Source organism: Sus scrofa, chromosome X (assembly GCF_000003025.6).
Source record: "Sus scrofa isolate TJ Tabasco breed Duroc chromosome X, Sscrofa11.1, whole genome shotgun sequence".
NCBI lineage: Eukaryota > Metazoa > Chordata > Mammalia > Artiodactyla > Suidae > Sus > Sus scrofa.
This window is the reverse complement of record NC_010461.5, coordinates 64611660-64630955: the sequence shown is the minus strand read 5'-3', so window position 1 is coordinate 64630955 and position 19296 is coordinate 64611660. Positions and strand designations below refer to the sequence as shown.

The following is a 19296-nucleotide window of genomic DNA, read 5'->3' as shown; positions in this document are numbered from 1 at the left end:
GAGGAGCTAAAATTATCTTTATTTATCCAATGACTTGGTAGAAACATAAGGAGAAATATTATTTCATCATATAACCTCTTTGCTATATGCTTGACCCAAGGCAAACATTAAATAGCCCCCACACTGGAAAGTCTAGTTCAAAAGGTGATCCTTAGCAAATTTAATGCAGCACGGAGTTCCTGTTGTGGTGCAGCAGAAAGGAATTCAACTAGTATCTATGAGGATGTGGGTTCGATTCCTGGCCTCGCTCAGTGGATCAGGAATCTGGTGTTGCTATGAGCTGTGGTGTAGGTTGCAGATGTGGCTCGGATCCAGCATTGCTGTGGCTGTGGCAGCCATAGCTCCAATTCGACCCCTAGCCTGAGAACTTCCATGTGCCATGGGTGTGGCTCTAAAAAGCAAAAAAAAAAAAAAAAAAAAAAAAAAAAAAAAAAAAATTTAATGTGGCAGTGTCATGAATTAAACCCAATGTAAATAAGGCACATCAATATGCAAAACCCTGAACCAAACATTAAACCATACTGTTGGGAATCCTATAATCCTTGGATGAGCTAAGGAGAATAGGAAGGAGGAGACAAACATAAGATGGTTGGGTTGTTATCAAGAAAACAGTTAATAAATACACCTCAGATTTTGTAAGGCATCACTGTTTACACAAAAGATCAAGGACAGGGTCTTCCAAAAAGTGAAGGGATTACAGAGAAGTCTAAAAGGCATTTTTTAGATAATGAAAAAGGGGCTTAGTGCGCTTTTGTTCTAGAATCCCAAGGTAATTTTAACCTCTTGTCATCACTGCTACATTTGGATTTAATCAGAGCTATACAATAATCATGCCTGTGAAAAATATTCAAATATAAGAAGAAAGTGCAAACTGTGCCTAGGATCTACTTCCCACACCCTTCTTATTGAAATGGCAGGAAGACTGAGTAAAGCTTGAATAGACCTAATAAATTACTGCTGTTTTCAGAATAGCTATTCAAGGAGATCATTGACAGGGTGACTGGAAAGGGCAGACAAAGTTTTTCAGGACATTCCTTGGGAGGTAGAATATTGATTCCTATGAACTTTCAACTTTCATGCACATAGTCCCTGAAGTACTTCTGCCTTTAAACCCTCACATACAAAGCCTTATTTTCAGGCTGTGTAACATAGTCCCTAAAATTGACATCTCCAGACTTCCTTCCCTTTTTTGGCTCAGGGAAGAGACTGAGGAATCTTGATTCCTGGCTTTTTTTTTTTCCCCTTGAGGACATGGGTCCAGAGCATACCCAGTGGATGGCAATAAATATTTCCTAAATGAGTTAATAAATTTGGGGGTGTGGGAGTCCCCATCATGGCTCAATGGAAACAAATCTGACTAACATCCAGGAGGATACAGGTTCAATCCCTGGCTTTGCTCAATGGGTTAAGGATCCCATTGTTGCTGGGATCTGTGGTGTAGGTCGCAGACACGGCTCAGATCTGGCATTGCTGTGGCTGTGGTATAGCCCAGCAGCTATAGCTCCGATAGGACCCCTAGCCTGGGAACCTCCATATGCCACAGGTGTGGCCTTAAAAAGACAAAATAAAATAAATAAAATATAAAATAAGATAAATAAATAAATAAATAAATTTGGGGGTGAAAGGAAGAAAATCTGCAATAAAGCCTATAGATCCAGCATTAGCAGGGCCTGCCCACATAATTTATTCAAGTTGTCCACCCCATGTAATGTTCATATAAACATATACTATTAGGTTTGTTCCATGTTTTGACTTGGCCTTAATATCTGTTCTTTTATGTACAGAAACCTGCCTTACATGACTTTAAACAATTACTATGGTAGATACAATCTCTATAGCTTGAGAAAAATGTTTAGAAAAAAGTTTAATGCTATTACATACAACAACATGTTTTCTGTCTTATCATATGCTTTTACATTATTAATCATATGAAATGAAAATTTCTATACATTTTTATTAAAACATAAATTAATGTCCACCATTTCAACTTCAAACATTTTCAAGAAACCTCATAGGGACATCAAATGGTGGTCCTTTTCACAAATGTGGGTATAGAATTAGGCCATAATTATCTCACTCATTGAGAGATTCTCTAGATACTTTTCTTTATAATTATTCATTGGAGAAATCCATGTTTTGACAACCCAAGAATTCAGGTTTTGCATTTTTTTCTCCCAGAATCTCTTAACATGACCTGTTGTACAATATGGTATCTAACTGTTGCACCAATAGACCCCTTTTTTAAAAATCTTCTCTATAAACTACATATTTCAAGCAATAAAATGTTTATGCACTCTCTCCCTGGTTTTATACATCAACCTGAAAGCACATTTCTTATACTTCTCTATCCAACCATATTATGCAATGAAAAAATAAAATCCATCTTTGTAAAGGAGTGATTTTCAAAAACTTATTATATATCTATTTATATCAAATCTACTTAGGTATCCATATATAAGTTATTTAGATAATATTATGTTCAATGCTTTGTGTTTCAAAGCATCATGTGGTACATCACTTTTTATGAGATCTAGAATCACTGACTTTTGAAAGTATATATATGCTGTATGGCTGCTGGTATCTCCCCAAACTGTCTCAGATATTTGGGCAGTGTAAGGATCCCCTGGAATGTGTAGTTTTAGTCCCAAGGTTAACTTTTTAGTAGAGTTAGACTAAATTCCAAGTGAGATATAGACATACTCCTCTCTTTAACCCCCATGTAGTACCTGATCATAACCATGCAATTAAAGGGATATAAACACATCCCAAACAAAAATCATTCTTCAATTTCAATTTCAAAGTGTAATGATAAGTCCTAATGCAACTGGCCAATAAGGAAATGTTTACTCTCATTTTCCTTATATTTTTTAATGGTTACTCCTGATTTTATTTACTTATTGATTTCTTTTTTTCTTTTTGGGCTGCCCAGTAGCATATGGTGTTCCTGGGCCAGGGATCATATCCAAGCCACAATTGTGATCTAAGCTGCAATGCTGGATCCTTAACCTACTGTGTGGGGCTGGGGATTGAACCTGCATCCCAGAGCTCCAGAGACACTGCTGATCCTATTATACCATGGCGGGAACTCCACAATATTTTCCTTTCAACAACCTCATTTTTAAAAATCATTTAAATTACAAGTCTGGTATAGAATTGGCCTTATTCTGGATCTTATCACACTTCCTACTTATTCCCTTTAAAATTCAACAGGTGTTTGTCTTGTTGCCTGGCCAACTCTCTACATCACTGCCACCATCCCTGAGTGTCCTCTCAACACTGTGCAGAAGATTTAAGTTTAAGAGCTTTATTTCTAATTCTTTAAAGTAGAAACTCATTGAAAAAGCTTCACCCCAAGCATTGTTTTTTCTGAGTTCAAAATATTTAGCTGATGCATAAGACCAACTGTTTATGTTTCTGAAACTGTGAGATCAGATTCCACAATTTTCAGTAATGGATTTACAGTAACAATACATACAGAAGCTTTCTTCCAAAATACTTTCAATTTTATGTTATTTATATTCCATTTATGTGGGAGATGAGAAGCAAAGAAAGGTTCACTGACCTACTCTACTCACACAGCAACAGACAATAATGCATACCTCATTCTAAAGATACATGCTCTAGCTAAAAGTTTAAAATCCCTTCCCATAACAATGTTTTACTTTTAGTTAGACTACATCATGTAGGTAATTTTGCTATAGTGGGATAAAGGTACCTGTTCTGCATTCTAACTAATCGTATATAAGCTATTATGATTTAATTTTCTGCTCTAAAGAATTCTAAATTCTCTAAATGATGTAGCAGGCTACTAAAATTATTCCTGGTACTGCTATAGACCAATCAATTAAGAAGTACTTTTCATTATTTTCCAAGTTCAGAAGGAAAAGCAATTTTACAATGACTTTTAAATTAATATCAGGGCCACAATCATACTCATAGTTAATAAAAAACAATCAGTAGGCAGAACAGCATACAGGTTGAAATTATGGACTCTGGAATTAGACAGACCTGAGGGGTGCTTTGCTAGCCCTCTGACATTGCTAGCTCTCTGTTCCCTTTTCTTAAAAATGGGTATAATAATAATAATAGGGGATTAAGAGGTACAGATTATGATGTATAAAATAAATAAACTACAAGGATTTATTATACAACATAGGGAACATAGTCAATATTTTATTTTAACTATAAATGTAGCATAAGCTTTAAAAATTGTGAATTACTATGTTGTATACCTGAAACTTGTAAATAAACTATACCTCAATAAAAAAAGAAGGAAAATGGGCATAATGAGAGTACTGGTTTCACTGGGTTGGCACAAGATTTAAATAATACATCTAAAGTTCTTACCACTATACCAGGCACATTTTAAGTGCTCAATAAATGACAGCCTTTATTATTATCAACTAAAGCTGACAAATTATTTGCATGAGAAATTAAAGTGAGATGATCTATCATATTTTTAACATGTTAAGTACTTTTCTATGCTTATCTTCCTTCTAAATCAACTTTGAAATATCACAATGGATAGAATGGGTTCTGCTATAATACAGCTATTATTAAATGCATATGTACTGTTATAATTTCAATATGCTGCACCTACGGTGAAATAATTGGCAGAGCGGTGGTGAAACAGACAAAATTTTCTCATGTTGTAACTCTTAACTGAGATAAATATTCACCTTTTAGGTGAAGTTCAGAATTCCTGTCATGGCTCAGTGGTAACAAATCTGACTAGGATCCATGAGGATGCAGGTTTGATCCCTGGCCTCCCTCAGCAGGTTAAGGATATAGCACTGCTATGAGCTGTGGTGTAGGCCACAGTAACTCGGGTCCCACGTTGCTGTGTCTGTGGCATAGGCCAGCAGCTACAGCTCCGATCTGACCCCTAGTCTGGAAACTTCCATATGCCGTGGGTGCGGCCCTAAAAATATTTTAAAAAATAAAAGGTAAGGTTCTTTTTGTCTTGACTCTCTTCTGGAAGTCCCCTCAGCAAAAATGATTGGCTCCAGTCCAACTCTGAAAGGGTCTCATTTCCAAAAAAGATTAAACCAAAGGAACAAAACTCAATGATTAGAGACTAGAACAAGTCACAGAAAAGCACTGCCCTCTTGATGAATTTAGATTTATAGAATCATAAAAATTCACATTTCAATTTTGTTGGTCTTATATATAACCATGAAAAGATACTTTTCAGTGAAGAGAACCAAAGTCATAAAAGTTCAACATGTGTGACAAGTGCTATTTCAAAATGTGCTCTTGGTAAGGCAATTTTATTTTAAAATAGAACTAAATAGTATACGAAAATGTTGCTACTAATAATCTCTATCTCCCCCACTCCCACCTAACTCTCACATGCAGATTATGGATGAAAATGCATTTGCCTGATTAAGCATCATCCAGTCATTTTCTTTCTTTTTCAGCATCATCCACTTATTAAATGGTGTTATAGATTCCCAATTACATAATGAGATTTTAATGTACTATTGATTTAATTTCTGTTCAATAGAAGGGTGTGTTAATAACACAGTATTTAGGAGTATGTTCTGGAGTCAGAACAACCTGCATTCTAATCCCAGTTCTGCCATTTTTAGCTGTTTGATCTTGAGCAATATACCTAATTTCTGCGTTTTAGAGATATCCCCTCTAGTTACATGAAATGGATCTAATACTAGCACCTACTTGACAATGTTATCACAAGGATTAAACTAATTGAGATAAAGTATATAAAGCACTGGGCACAGTGCTTGACATACACAATGTATATATAAGTAAATGTTAGACTTTAGCTAGGGTCAAATCTTCTTTCGTCATGTTAATGAAAGGTAACAAAGCAAAAATCCAGCAACACTAAAACTTAATACTTTTAAAAATATAATTTTTAAATTTGTCATGATATTTTTAAACTTATATTTAATTTTTGCCTGATGTTCTGGCAATCTAAAACACTTCAAACTAATAAAACCAATATATGAGGGACTGAGCTAGAAAACAATACCTTTTGCTTAAAATTCTTCTCTGTTGGCTAAGTGTAAAAAGTCAGCTTTGTTCTCATATTAATAGTCATCATAAATGAGCTACCCCTTCTCTCTAAATGTATGTTTGCTTAATCTTGGTCTGCACTGGAGTAAATCATTAAGTACTGGGTTTAAAAGGCTTCCTGGTGGGTTGAAAAAGTAGAACTGAAAGCAAACAGATGGTCAGATGGTCATCAGCAGATTCTCAATCTGTTTAATTTTATCAGTAAGAAATGAAACATAACATTCATCTCTGATAATTCATTAAAGCAGAAAATATTCCTGTAAAATATGTATATTTGATTGCACAATATATCTTACAAAAGTATTCAGAGATTAAGAGAATTAGAACATTCTCTTGTGTCTGGGACTTCAATTTATTTTTTGTTCCCCAGCTTAACCTAGGGGGAGGATTGACTTTAAGGTTTATAAATCCAAACTATTTCTTCAATAGAGTAACTAGGCTTTGAGCTAGAAATGAATCCATTGAATCCTTTTCTCCTACCAGATTATGAAACTATTACTAAACTTTAGCAATACATTCATTTCTACAACCAAAACCTTAATCAAAGAAATCAAAGAAGATGTAAAGAAATGGAAAGATATTCCATGTTCCTGGATTGGGAAAATCAATATTGTGAAAATGGCCATCCTACCCAAAGCAATCTACAGATTCAGTGCAATCCCTCTCAAATTACCCAGGACATTTTTCACAGAACTAGAACAAACAATCCAAACATTTATATGGAACAACAAAAGACCCAGAATCGCCAAAGCAATCCTGAGAAACAAAAACCAAGCAGGAGGCATAACTCTCCCAGACTTCAAGAAATACTACAAAGCCACAGTCATCAAAACAGTGTGGTACTGGTATCAAAACAGACAGACAGACCAATGGAACAGAATAGAGAATCCGGAAATAAACCCTGATACCTATGGTCCATTAATCTTTGACAAGGGAGGCAAGAACATAAAATGGGAAAAGGAAAGTCTATTCAGCAAGCATTGCTGGGAAACCTGGACAGCTGCATGCAAAGCAATGAAACTAGAACACACCCTCACACCATGCACAAAAATAAACTCCAAATGGCTGAAAGACTTAAATACACGACAGGACACCATCAAACTCCGAGAAGAAAACATAGGCAAAACACTCTCTGACATCAACCTCATGAATATTTTCTCAGGTCAGTCTCCCAAAGCAATAGAAATGAGAGCAAAAATAAACCCATGGGACCTCATCAAACTGAAGAGCTTTTGCACAGCAAAGGAAACCAAAAAGAAAACAAAAAGACAACTTCCAGAATGGGAGAAAATAGTTTCAAATGATGCAATGGACAAGGGCTTAACCTCTAGAATATATAAGCAACTTATACAACCCAACAGCAAAAAAGCCAATCAATCAATGGAAAAATGGGCAAAAGACCTGAATAGACATTTCTCCAAAGAAGATATACAGATGGCCAACAAACACATGAAAAAATGCTCAACATCGCTGATTATAAGAGAAATGCAAATCAAAACTACCATGAGATATCACCTCACACCAGTCAGAATGGCCATCATTAATAAATCCACAAATAACAAGTGCTGGAGGGGCTGTGGAGAAAAGGGAACCCTCCTGCACTGCTGGTGGGAATGTAAACTGGTACAGCCACTATGGAGAACAGTTTGGAGATACCTTAGAAATCTATACATAGAACTTCCATATGACCCTGCAATCCCACTCTTGGGCATCTATCCGGACAAAGCTCTACTTAAAAGAGACACTTGCACCCGCATGTTCATTGCAGCAGTATTCACAGTAGCCAGGACATGGAAACAATCCAAATGTCCATCGACAGATGATTGGATTCGGAAGAGGTGGTATATATACACAATGGAATACTACTCAGCCATAAAAAAGGATGACATCATGCCATTTGCAGCAACATGGATGGAACTAGAGAATCTCATCCTGAGTGAAATGAGCCAGAAAGGCAAAGGCAAATACCATATGATATCACTTATAACTGGAATCTAATATCCAGCACAAATGAACATCTCCTCAGAAAAGAAAATCATGGACTTGGAGAAGAGACTTGTGGTTGCCTGATGGGAGGGGGAGGGAGTGGGAGGGATCGGGAGCTTGGGCTTATCAGACACAACCTAGAATAGATTTACAAGGAGATCCCGCTGAATAGCATTGAGAACTATGTCTAGATACTCATGTTGCAACAGAAGAAAGGGTGGGGGAAAAACTGTAATTGCAATGTATACATGTAAGGATAACCTGACCCCCTTGCTGTACAGTGGGAAAATAAAAATAAATAAATAAATAAATAAATAAATAAATAAATAAATAAATTAAATTAAATAAATAAATAAATAAAATAATTATATACTTAAAAAAAAAAAAGAATTTCAAGTACCTTTTTAAATTCCCAAGAATTTAAAAGAATCACCATTGGTAATTGTGTTTCCCAATCCAAGCTTCTTTTTTTTTTTTTTGTCACACCCAGAGCACATAGAAATTCCTAGGCCAGGCAGGGATCGAACCAGCACCTCAGCAGTGACGCAAGCTGTTGCAGAGACAATGCCAGATCCTTAACTGCTGCGCAACAGCATGAACTCTCAAGCCTCTCTAAATTGGGCCAAATTATTCCAAAGGCTTTGCCATTGTTGCTGCGAAATTTAGGAAATCAGTCACCAAATATAGGGCATGAATTTGAAAGCACTGATCTTAAGTTCCTGTACTTGTTATGTGAGAGCTGCCATTTTCCACTGTTCAATGCATCCAAAAAGCATGTCTAAACAGTCATCTCACGGACAGTTTCTAGTTTTGCTCTTCTAAGTAGTTTTTGAATACCTTTACACATCATTCAAACAAACCTTGGCAGCTACAACAAAGACCATAGCCTACATCAAATCTATGTTCAATTTATAAATAAAAGGAGCAGCAAAATACTCTGTCATCTAAATGCAATTACCTGAGAATCATATAGATGAAGAGATGTGGCTTGGTGTTCTATATCCATATTACCCAAATGAAAAAAATACTTACTAGTGAGTAATGCTTTGGCAATCATGAGTGTTCATTTTATTCACTTGTTTTTATGATTTGTGCACAGAATAATGCCATGGAGGAAAATAACATATATTTCATGTACTATACAGACAATCCAAGCTACAACTAGTTTATGTTTTAGCAGTTATAAACAAGATCATTTTACAAAAGTTATTCCATAAATAATACTCCTCAGAAACCTACCACAATCTCCCTATCTAAAACAATCTTAAAATTTCTACATCAAGCACAGCTAAAATGTATATAGACCATGAAATGGAGATTATTATGTATCTGAGGAAAAGAAGTACGAGAAGAAAACTCCAAACTAGTTAAAATTCTCCAAGCTGGAGTTCCCATCATGGCTCAGCAGTTAACGAACTTGACTAGCATCCATGAGGACACAGGTTCGATCCCTGGCCTCACTCAGTGGGTTAAGGATCTGGTGTTGTCGTGAGCTGTGTTGTAGGAAGCAGATGCGGCTTGGATCTCACATTGCTGTGGCTGTGGTGTAGGCCAGCAGTGACAGCTCCAATTGGACCCCCAGCCTGGGAGGGGCTCCATATGCTTCGGATGTGGCCATAAAGACAAAAAAATAAATAAATAAATAAATAAATAAATAAATAATTCCCAACTGTTTCAGGTTAAAGCTGTCTAAAAATTCTCCAAGCTATCATCACTCTAGCAATCCTGATCAAAAGCCAATGTCGATTTTTGTTGAAAATTATTGAAATTCATTAAGCTTACTATGAATAGGTATAGGTTCTATGCTTACTCTTCCTTTTCCATTAAATGCAAATTTACAAGCCATTACAATTTTGAGGGGAAAAAAAACATGGCATATACTATTGTGTTACAGCAGGTCAAAACATGCATGAACAGTTCTGAAAAGGCAGAAATCACTATCAGACAGACAACTTGGGAGTTGCATTTTTGCTAAATGGTTTCAATAAAAAGAAATAGTTCTAAGACCTGAATATTCATAATTTACTTATACAAGACTAGTTCCAAGTGTGCATCTTCTCTATCTCCTTGGCCTGAAGGAATAGTCATTTAGCATATTTACTGACATTCACTTTTAGATACACTATCCCTCCTCTACACTAGCTCCTCATTTTTCTATTCTCCTGCATGTAATTCCCTAAGCAACTCTTCCACTTACAGGACTTACTCCCTACTGCACCTCTCACCTCATGTTCACATTCACCTCTTCATGCCTCCTAGCTGTCATGTATCACTGGGAAGATGTATTTCTTCAAACGCATGTCATTTGGATTCAAACAGCTTGTATTGGATGCAAGCTCTGTGGCCTGCTAGTTGTGTGACTTTGAGAAAGTTGTTTAACCTCTCTGAACCTGTATTTCCTTAACTTAAAAATATAATCATAATATCTAATTCATAGGACTAGAAATTGACAAGAAAAAATGAGATAGTATCTGATATGCATAAATGTTCCTACTAACTATAATTATTATGGCTACTATCGAGAAATCCATTGCATTGTGATGATTGTAGAACTATAAATATAAGAAAATTCATTGTTTTTAAAAAATAAAAAATAAATAAATCCATTGCAAAAACTAGCATACTTGCTTTCATTTATAAACTTTTAAGAAGCAAAGAAATATTGGGTCAGAGTTGAGTACTAGTTTGAAAACTTTTTTTTTTAATTGGGCTATGAAAGAAATGGAGTCTTAAATTAAGGTCACAGTAAAGTTGAAATCATCATAGATCTTCCTTTTCCTGATAAAACATCTACTATTGGTTATTTTTATGAAAATCATTAGGAGGAATGAGAAAATCGTCAAAGATTCTCAATCCAGAAACAAAACTTTCTTTTAAATGCTCATCAGAGAACTACACTTAGTCACATATAGAAGCATCTCACTTTGTACAATTGTTGAGTTCCTGTTAGGATGTTTGCCCCCAAATTTCTAAATCTTATGTTAAAAACAAATGATAACTGGAGTTCCCATCATGGCGCAGCTGTTGATGAATCTGACTAGGAACCATGAGGTTGCAGGTTCGATCCCTGGCCTTGCTCAGTGGGTTAAGGATCTGGCATTGCCGTGAGCTGTGGTGTGGGTTGCAGGTGCAGCTCGGATCCCATGTTGCTGTGGCTCTGGCGTAGGCTGGTGGCTACAGCTCTGATTAGACCCCTAGCCTGGGAATCTCCATGTGCCACAGGTGTGGCCATAGAAAAGACAAAAAGACAAAAAAAAAAAATGACAACAATCTAAAGGAAAAATCTTAGTATTGCTAACTGAAGAATCCCTATCAATGTTATAAAGGAGTTTTTCTGAAGTATACTCATTTTATACTGGTTTAACATTATTTAATATTACTGTAAGATTATAATAAAACAAGAATTCATTTTTGCATATGCAGTAGAATTTTGATAAGTTCATAAGAACTATAATTAACAACAGATAAATCTCTAAATAGCCATAAGAAAAAATTGAAACAAAACACAAAAGGCATAAACATTGCTTTATGAATAGTCTTCAACAATGGAATCTAATAATAGACATAATAGGAGATAGCAGTCATTTTTTAAGGCTCTAAGAAAGGTCTCAACAAACAGAGAGGTATAGTTGTTCTTACTTGAACTGAAATTCTGAAAGGAGTTTCTTCTTAAATCTGTTTTTCAGGGAGGGGTAGAAGAGCAATAAAGAAAAGAATAAACAGCAGTATTGAAACTTCATATCATTCAAAGTGAAATTGTTGAAACTAACTTCCAGATCTATTCAATCTAATTAAGGATTTAACAATTATTAAGCTGATATTTTATATTTTACAATTATTATATTGGACTTGAGACTGAGTAGCTCAAATATCATTTCAAAATATCATAATTAATATATTTGGAAAATAATGAGTCAAGAAGCTCATAAAGTGAAGTTCAAAGAATATAAAATTTTCCTTTTTTTTAAATCTAAACTTTCTCCAAAAATATAAGTTTAAGTATTCTATTTTAAAACTGGCTAAACATACTCACACCTGGAGGCCAGAGAAAAGTTCAATGTTCTTCTGATTTCACACAACTTTCAGTTGTATTCCAAACCCTCTTGGGGGTAAATAAACAAACACCAAAACAAAAGCCTCAACAACAAAAAACATGGAATAGCCGCTGCTCTGAAGCTCAGAAGAGGAAAGATCATACATTTTACATCCTGAGCCCACATATCTGTTCTTGCCACTGTTGGCTTTTCTTGTGAAAAAACAGAGACACTTTCATTTATCATAGATATATACTCAGCTTTCATCCAGTTTAGCCTATTGCTCCCTACAGCTGTAGAAAATTGTTATTTTTAAATTAGGAGCACATGAATGAGGGGGAAAGTCCTATCATTTGAAGAAGCAGCTACTCAAGTCTGCCCCTACACAAGAAGCCACTTGTTAGTTCCCTTTCCAGTTCTTGATACATTTGAAGCAGTTAGAAACTGTTCTTTTGAAAGAAAATTCAAAATAAAGGGCAAGATGGCAGAAATAAAAAACAGGTCCCTTGTCACATTGTTTTTAAAATAAAAACACAACTTTTTATCATTGTTCCCAATTTCCCCTCCCATTTTGTCTAGTCCCAACAGACTCTTTAGACAGAAGTTAAATACCCTCTCCTACACACTGGCAAAATAACTCTTTGATTACAGGGGTCTCATTCTATGAAATATAAGTACAATGCCTTGGTAGGCCTCCACTCATTCATCATCAGGAAGAGCATGTTTTACATCCTTTACAGATGTGCATTCCTGGCCCTCGCCTCAGTACTTAACAGTACATATATGAAATATCCCACTCTTGAAACTCACCAGTGTGATTTTACTTGACTTCTTCACCTAATTCTAAAGAACCTATACCACTATCTCTCACTTACCAAAAGTCAGTAGCTTTCTTGTTTTCCTTCAAAGAAAAAAAATGTGTCCCTAATTTACAAGGCAAACAAAGCTAAACTCCATGAAAAAAACGAAATCGAAGCAACAAAAGCAAGAAAGGGAAGAATCGAGGGTGGGGTAGGAGAAGCTAACTTTGGCAATTTAAAGGTTCTGGGGCAGCAGGAGACTGATGTGTAGGAAAATACAAAGGTGGACTCCCCACCCTCCTTACCGCCGTGGAGCCAGAGGAAGATGCAATATAAACACGGATCGCCATCCTGTGAACACCGGCTGTAGTTTGAGTCCTGCAAACGGCTGGAGAGCAGCTGCAGCAGACTGGAATCAATCTAGGGGCCGTACGGAGGTTGGAAGAGAAGGATGGGGGAAGGTGGAAGAGGAACTCGACAGAGCCCCGCCTCCTCCCTTGGCTGCTTTCACTGGGCTTCAAGGGCTGCAGTCCCAGCCCCAAACCCCGGAAGGCACAGGCTCCTTTGCATCATTTCTCGCTCTCTCTCTCTCTTTTTTTTTTTTTTTTTTCAATCGGGAATCTCGAATGGCACCGCGAGATCTGTTGAAACATTTATTTTTGACTATTACCTCCCTGAGAAGAGGGAAAGGAGAAAGAAAAAGAAAGAGGGAGCATCGAATTAAATGATTACAATGAAGGACTTTTTCCCACAGAGATTAAAAGTTCTGTGGTTCTGCGTGTAACTTCCTTCTCAAAAATTTATGAAAATAAGAAGACGTCTTCCTTGACAGAGGAAGTTCTACGAGGAATCAAGACACCAGTAAGAAAGACTAAGTTCTCAAAGCCTTGTGCATTTAAGACTCTTATCACGTAGTGATTATTCTGATGTTAACTGGTGGCACGAATTGGCCTTGAAGGACTGAGCGCTGCCCTGAAAGGTTTAGGAAAAGTTTCAGGTTTCCCTAAGCTCAAATACAGCAGATTGGTTTTCTTTTTGAGTTTTGCTTTTTGGTAACTTAGGGAATCCTGCTTCCATGAGAATTCTCAGGAGGCCTAATGACTGACTGGCAAACTCAAAAATGGAGGAAGTGATTGCAGACCAAAAAAAAATTGTACCTCAGGTTTTAGTCCCCAAGCTTTCTTCCTCCCAAACCATTTTGCCCTATTCACTAGAGGTTCTGCTTTAATGATGAAAAAACTCTCACACAGCCTTTTCTCTGAATGTTCTTTCTACCTTCTTGCCTAAACTGATAACTTTTTTCTTCAGAACAGCTCTTCCCTTTCTCAAATGGAGATTGCTCTCTCACCCCACTCAGGATTGGGTGTCTCCAGGTGGTTTATCTTCATTTCCTATGCTGAAAGAGAAGATCTGCCTAGAAGCTTTATTTTCTTGCTCAACAAATTCCCCCTGGGCAAAAGTAGTGCTAACTAATCACTGAGCTCTTTGAAGTTATAATTTATCCTAATTTCTTACCCTGGTAATTCCTCACTTTCTCCTCTAGGTCTTTGATGTTTTTAAGATTTTGTTAAGTGTCTTCTAACATTTAATTCCCTTTAGGATTGTTCAGAGCACCTAGTTCACCATCGCCAGAGCAGAAATTTTTCCTATTTTTAAACTTTTGAGAAAGTAAAAACATTATTTACCCTATATACAGAAAGAAGACTAGAAAATCAAAATTTGGAAATATTGAAATCTATAAAACATTACCACATCAACTTTTTAAAATATTAAATTTAATATTCACAAAAGTTCATTTCATTTGAAAATAATTTGGAGTTTAGATTTTTTTCCTACATCAGCAGAATTCCCAAGTATATATAATGACTGCAGAGAAATAACTGTATCAAGTATAATTTAATCAACTGCTTGGTGCCAAATAATTTTAAATTTAAAAACAAAATTATAAAAGTTGAATAATATTTTTACTTAATATTTATATGAAGTAAGAGGGTAGGTACATTTGAATTTTTGTATTTTGATACACTGTGGAATGTTGTTTCCAGAATAAGAGTGCCTGGGCTTTTGATGGTAAAGAGCCTTGATTTTTGAATAGGACAACCAACAATGTTATTCAGTAAAACCCTGGTTCCCACCCTTCTGCCTGCTCTGGCAGATGAGAGAGTAAGAATATGACATTTTTCTTCTATTAATAGACAACATATTAACATAAAACTATGTAAATCAAAAACCTGAAAAACAAAAAAAGCCCTGCACTTTGGAAGACTTAAATGTTCTTTCTAAGTCCCACCCTAAGGGCAATATCTGCATAGGAGATAGAGTAGGTTAAATAACAGAGTGTTATACCTAGGGTTTCTGAGCTTAGTCCCCTGCTACTTGTACATCAGCAGAACACAAACTTTAGGACTTGGTGCCAGCAGTTGTCTTGGTTGGTTGGGTCCAGGGTTATTTAACCCAAGGCAGTACGGCCAGAGTTGTAGCCACTGGAGGGCGCCCCACACCTAAGGAAAATAAATATTCTGTACTTGGGAAAAGCAAGACAAAATTTTATCAGCTCTACAGAATTCCAGCAGAAGACTGGAATGTCATTTCATCCATTGTCCCTGAGCAGTAACAAGAAAGTGTCTCAGAGAACAATGGAACTCCAGGCAAGAGAAACAACTATTTTTTAAAATATTTTGATACTTGCAGGAAGTGTTACTGGCCTATTATTTATCACTGATTTCAGAAGAGTAGTGAATCACCGTGTGAAGATAACTCATTTATCATTAGAAGAAATGTAATGGGGTTAGGGTGGAGGGTGATTTTTCCAGACATTATTTCTTCTAAAGAAAGGCCTGCTTTGAGACCATCAAATTGTTGCCAAGGCATTGCTTGTCAACACCTCCAGTTACAGTGAATTCAGAATTCCTGAAGCATTCCAATTCCATTTTATAGTCAGCTCAAAACTTTAGAAATATTTGTCTGAGGTTGAGTTGAAAAGTGTTTCCTTTTATGTTTTTTTGATACTAATAATTTCCAGTTATAAATTCATCTCTAATCTTGTGAAAGCCTATATCACACAAGGACTTCTCCATGTTAATATCTCCAATTATTTGACCATTCTTAATATTCTGTGATAGATATCTAGAGGTCTGTCCTCTAAATATGCTATAGTTTGTCAATTTCTCTTTTCTACAAAGGGTGGTCCCCAGAACTGAATGTCATGTTCCAGGTATGGTATGACTGGCATTGCATAGGGTAGTATGGGGTTCGCATTCTGGATCCTGTGTTTCTCTTTTAGCTCTCCTATTAGTGGGGAATGGTTAACATTGTGATTTTAATGTGCATGTTCCTGATTACTGAGAAGTTGTGTACCTTTTCATATATTTATTATCTTTTTTATATCTTATTTTTTGGAGTATCTGTTCAGCACTTTTGCCTATTTTTAAAATTGTTTGACTTCCTTTTTCTCTATCCCAAATAGCAGCCTTGTATCCCTTATATGTGTTGTAAATAACTTCTTCCAGCTTAACGGTGTCGTTTTATAAATAATAGTTCAATTTTAAGTTACTTAACGATATCAATCTCTTCCTTTATGGTTAGTTGGATTTACGATTATCTTTATGTCAATTATTTAAGAACTCCTCTCAGACCCTGAGGGCATGAAGGTGTTCTCATATTCATTTATGAAAAGCTTTATTATGGTGTTTTTACTTGTAGAGTTGCAATCTACCGAGAACTGATTTTCATATAACATTTGAGATATAGATCAAATTTATTTTTTTCCAAATAGATATCAAATGATTGTAACACTATGAACAGGAGAAAAAAATTCTTTTCCCACTGTTTTACACTGCCGCTTTTGTCAAAGATAAGTGATCATACATGCATGGGTCTGTTTCTAGTAGCTCTACTCTGTTTCTTTTGTCTGTCTATCCTTGTGCCAATACCATGCTATCTTAATTAATATCAATTTTAATATCTAAAAAACTGATACAGCAAGTTCTTCTATTTTGATCTTCTTCATTAAGTGTCCTTTTGGTGATCCTTCATATTTCCTTTAAAAATTTGGAATGTTTGTAACTGAAATATAAAATACAATTGATTTTTGTATAGTGACTTTGTATCTGTAAATTTTGCTAAACTCAAATATTAATATTAATAATTTATCTGTATATATTTTGGATTTTCTATTTACACAGTATATTATCCAAGGAAAAATGACAGCTTTGTTTTTTCTTTCCAGTCTTATACTTAAATATTTATTTTCATTTCCTCATGCTCTGAAACCTCCAAAATACTCATTCTTCTTACTATAGCTGTGTAATAAACAACTTCTAAACTTAGTGGCATGAAACAACCATTTTATCATGCTCAAAGATTCCATGGGTCAGGAATTCAGTCAGGGAATATCAATTAGTATTTGTCTCTTCTCTACTGTATCTGAGGCCTCAGCTAGGAAGTCCTAAAGGGTGGGAGTTACTTAATGGCTGAAGGCAGAAGTCATCTACAGATTTCTTTATTCATGTATCTGCTGCCTATGCTAAGATGATTCACACTCTAAATTCATATGCAACTCTTGACTATAGTACTTATATGTGATTTCAACACTTGACTTAATGCTCTCTCATAATGGACAGCTTCAGATAGTGGATCTTCTTACAATGCAGCTCAGAGCTCCAGCAAACAAGACAGAAACTATATTACCTTTTATGACATTACCTCAGAAGTCACATAGCATTACTTCTTCAAAGAGCTATACTCCAGGAATAAGAGAAACAAAACTTGACCAAACCCTAAAGGGACCTTGAATGTGTTAAGATGATCAGAGATTATCTTAACTTAAGCAGAAGTAAATTCCTCCTTGGGATAAGATAATGTCATTGAGAGCCTCATTATTATTATAGTTTTTTTTCATCTGCAATGTCTAGCACTCAAAAATAATACTGTTTATTAAAGGAAAAGATGTGGCTGAAAATCAAAGAAAAAGAAAAAAAACTGTGAAAACACCCAAAGAATAAAAAGACATTACCATAGAAGGAACACCAATAGGACCTATTGTTGATTGCTCATCAGAAAAAAAAAAAGGAAGACAGAAGGCAGAAGGCAATGGAAATGCCTCCAATGTCCTGAAAGAATACAACTTTTAACATAGAAGTCTAAAGCCAGCATAAATATTGTTGTGAAATAAAGACATTTTTCAGAGAAACAAAATGTAATTTTTCACCACCAGTCCCACACTAACTGAAGTACTAAAGGAATTATTTCAGGAAAAATGAAAAGATTGTGTATGGAAGCTTAAAGATGCAACATGGATTTAAGAGCCATGGAAATAGTAAATATTTGAGTAAATCTGAAATGAACAATGGCTCTGGAGTTTAAAATACTTGTGGAGTTTAAAATATTTACAGAATTTAAAAACATGAGAAAATCTAAATATAAATTGGATAGACGTAGCACAAACGTTCAAAGTTTGTTATATTACCCAAGTTGTTTCATATATATGTATCTGTCTCAATGAGGATGTGGATTCAATCCCTGGCCTCGCTCAGTGGGTTAAGGATCTGTTATTGCCATGGCTGTAGTGTAGTCTGTAGCTGCAAGTCCAATTCAACTGCTGGCCTGGGAACTTCCATATGTTACAGATGTGGCCATAAAGAGATAAAAGAAAGAAAAAAGAAAGATGGAGGAGTTCCCATTGTGGCTCAGTGGTTAACGAATCCGACTAGGAACCATGAGGTTGTGGGTTCAATCCCTGGCCTTGCTCAATGGGTTAAGGATCCAGCGTTACTGTGAGCTGTAGTGTAGGTCGCAGACGTGGCTCGGATCCCACATTGCTGTGGCTCTGGCATAGGCCGTCAGCTACAGCTCCAATTAGACCCCTAGCCTGGGAACCTCCATATGCCATGGGAGTGGCCCTAGAAAAGGCAAAAGACAAAAAGAAAAGAACATAAAAGGAGTTCCCGTTGTGGTGCAGTGGTTAACGAATCTGACTAGGAACCACGAGGTTTCGGGTTTGATCCCTGGCCTTGCTCAGTGGGTTAAGGATCCGGCATTGCTGTGAGCTGTGGTGTAGGTTGCAGACGCAGCTCGGATCCAGCATTGCTGTGGCTCTGGCGTAGGCTGGTGGCTGCAGCTCCGATTCAACCCCTAGCCTGGGAACCTCCATATGCCACAGGAGTGGCCCAAGAAATAGCAAAAAATAAAAAATAAAAAAAATAAAAGGTTATTACCAGTGAAGATATAACTATTCTGAATTCGTATGTACCTAGTCCATAGCATTACAATATGCAAAAGAATTATACAGAGAAATAGACAAATTCACAGTTATGGTGGAATATTTTCACAGACTTCTTGCTATAACTGATAGAAAACAGGCCAAAATCAGTATAATGACATAAATGATTTAAAAAACACAGTCAAGAAAATTAAACTAACAGACATAAAATATTGTA

The 19296-nt window shown here is 36.0% G+C and overlaps 2 protein-coding genes across 2 annotated transcripts in view; one reads left to right on the top strand and one right to left on the bottom strand.

The window, feature by feature from the left end:
• SH3BGRL (SH3 domain binding glutamate rich protein like) overlaps positions 1 to 13606 on the bottom strand; it is a 91657-nt gene extending 78051 nt beyond the window's left edge. Inside the window, exon 1 of the mRNA XM_021080702.1 lies at positions 13165 to 13606. Within this exon, the coding sequence (XP_020936361.1) occupies positions 13165 to 13209 (45 nt within the window). The 5' untranslated portion in view covers positions 13210 to 13606. The remainder of the gene's footprint in view (positions 1 to 13164) is intronic.
• The window catches only part of HMGN5 (high mobility group nucleosome binding domain 5), a 76036-nt gene continuing 70350 nt past the window's right edge, over positions 13611 to 19296 (top strand). Inside the window, exon 1 of the mRNA XM_021080700.1 lies at positions 13611 to 13720. The gene's annotated coding sequence lies outside the window, so the exon portion shown is untranslated. The remainder of the gene's footprint in view (positions 13721 to 19296) is intronic.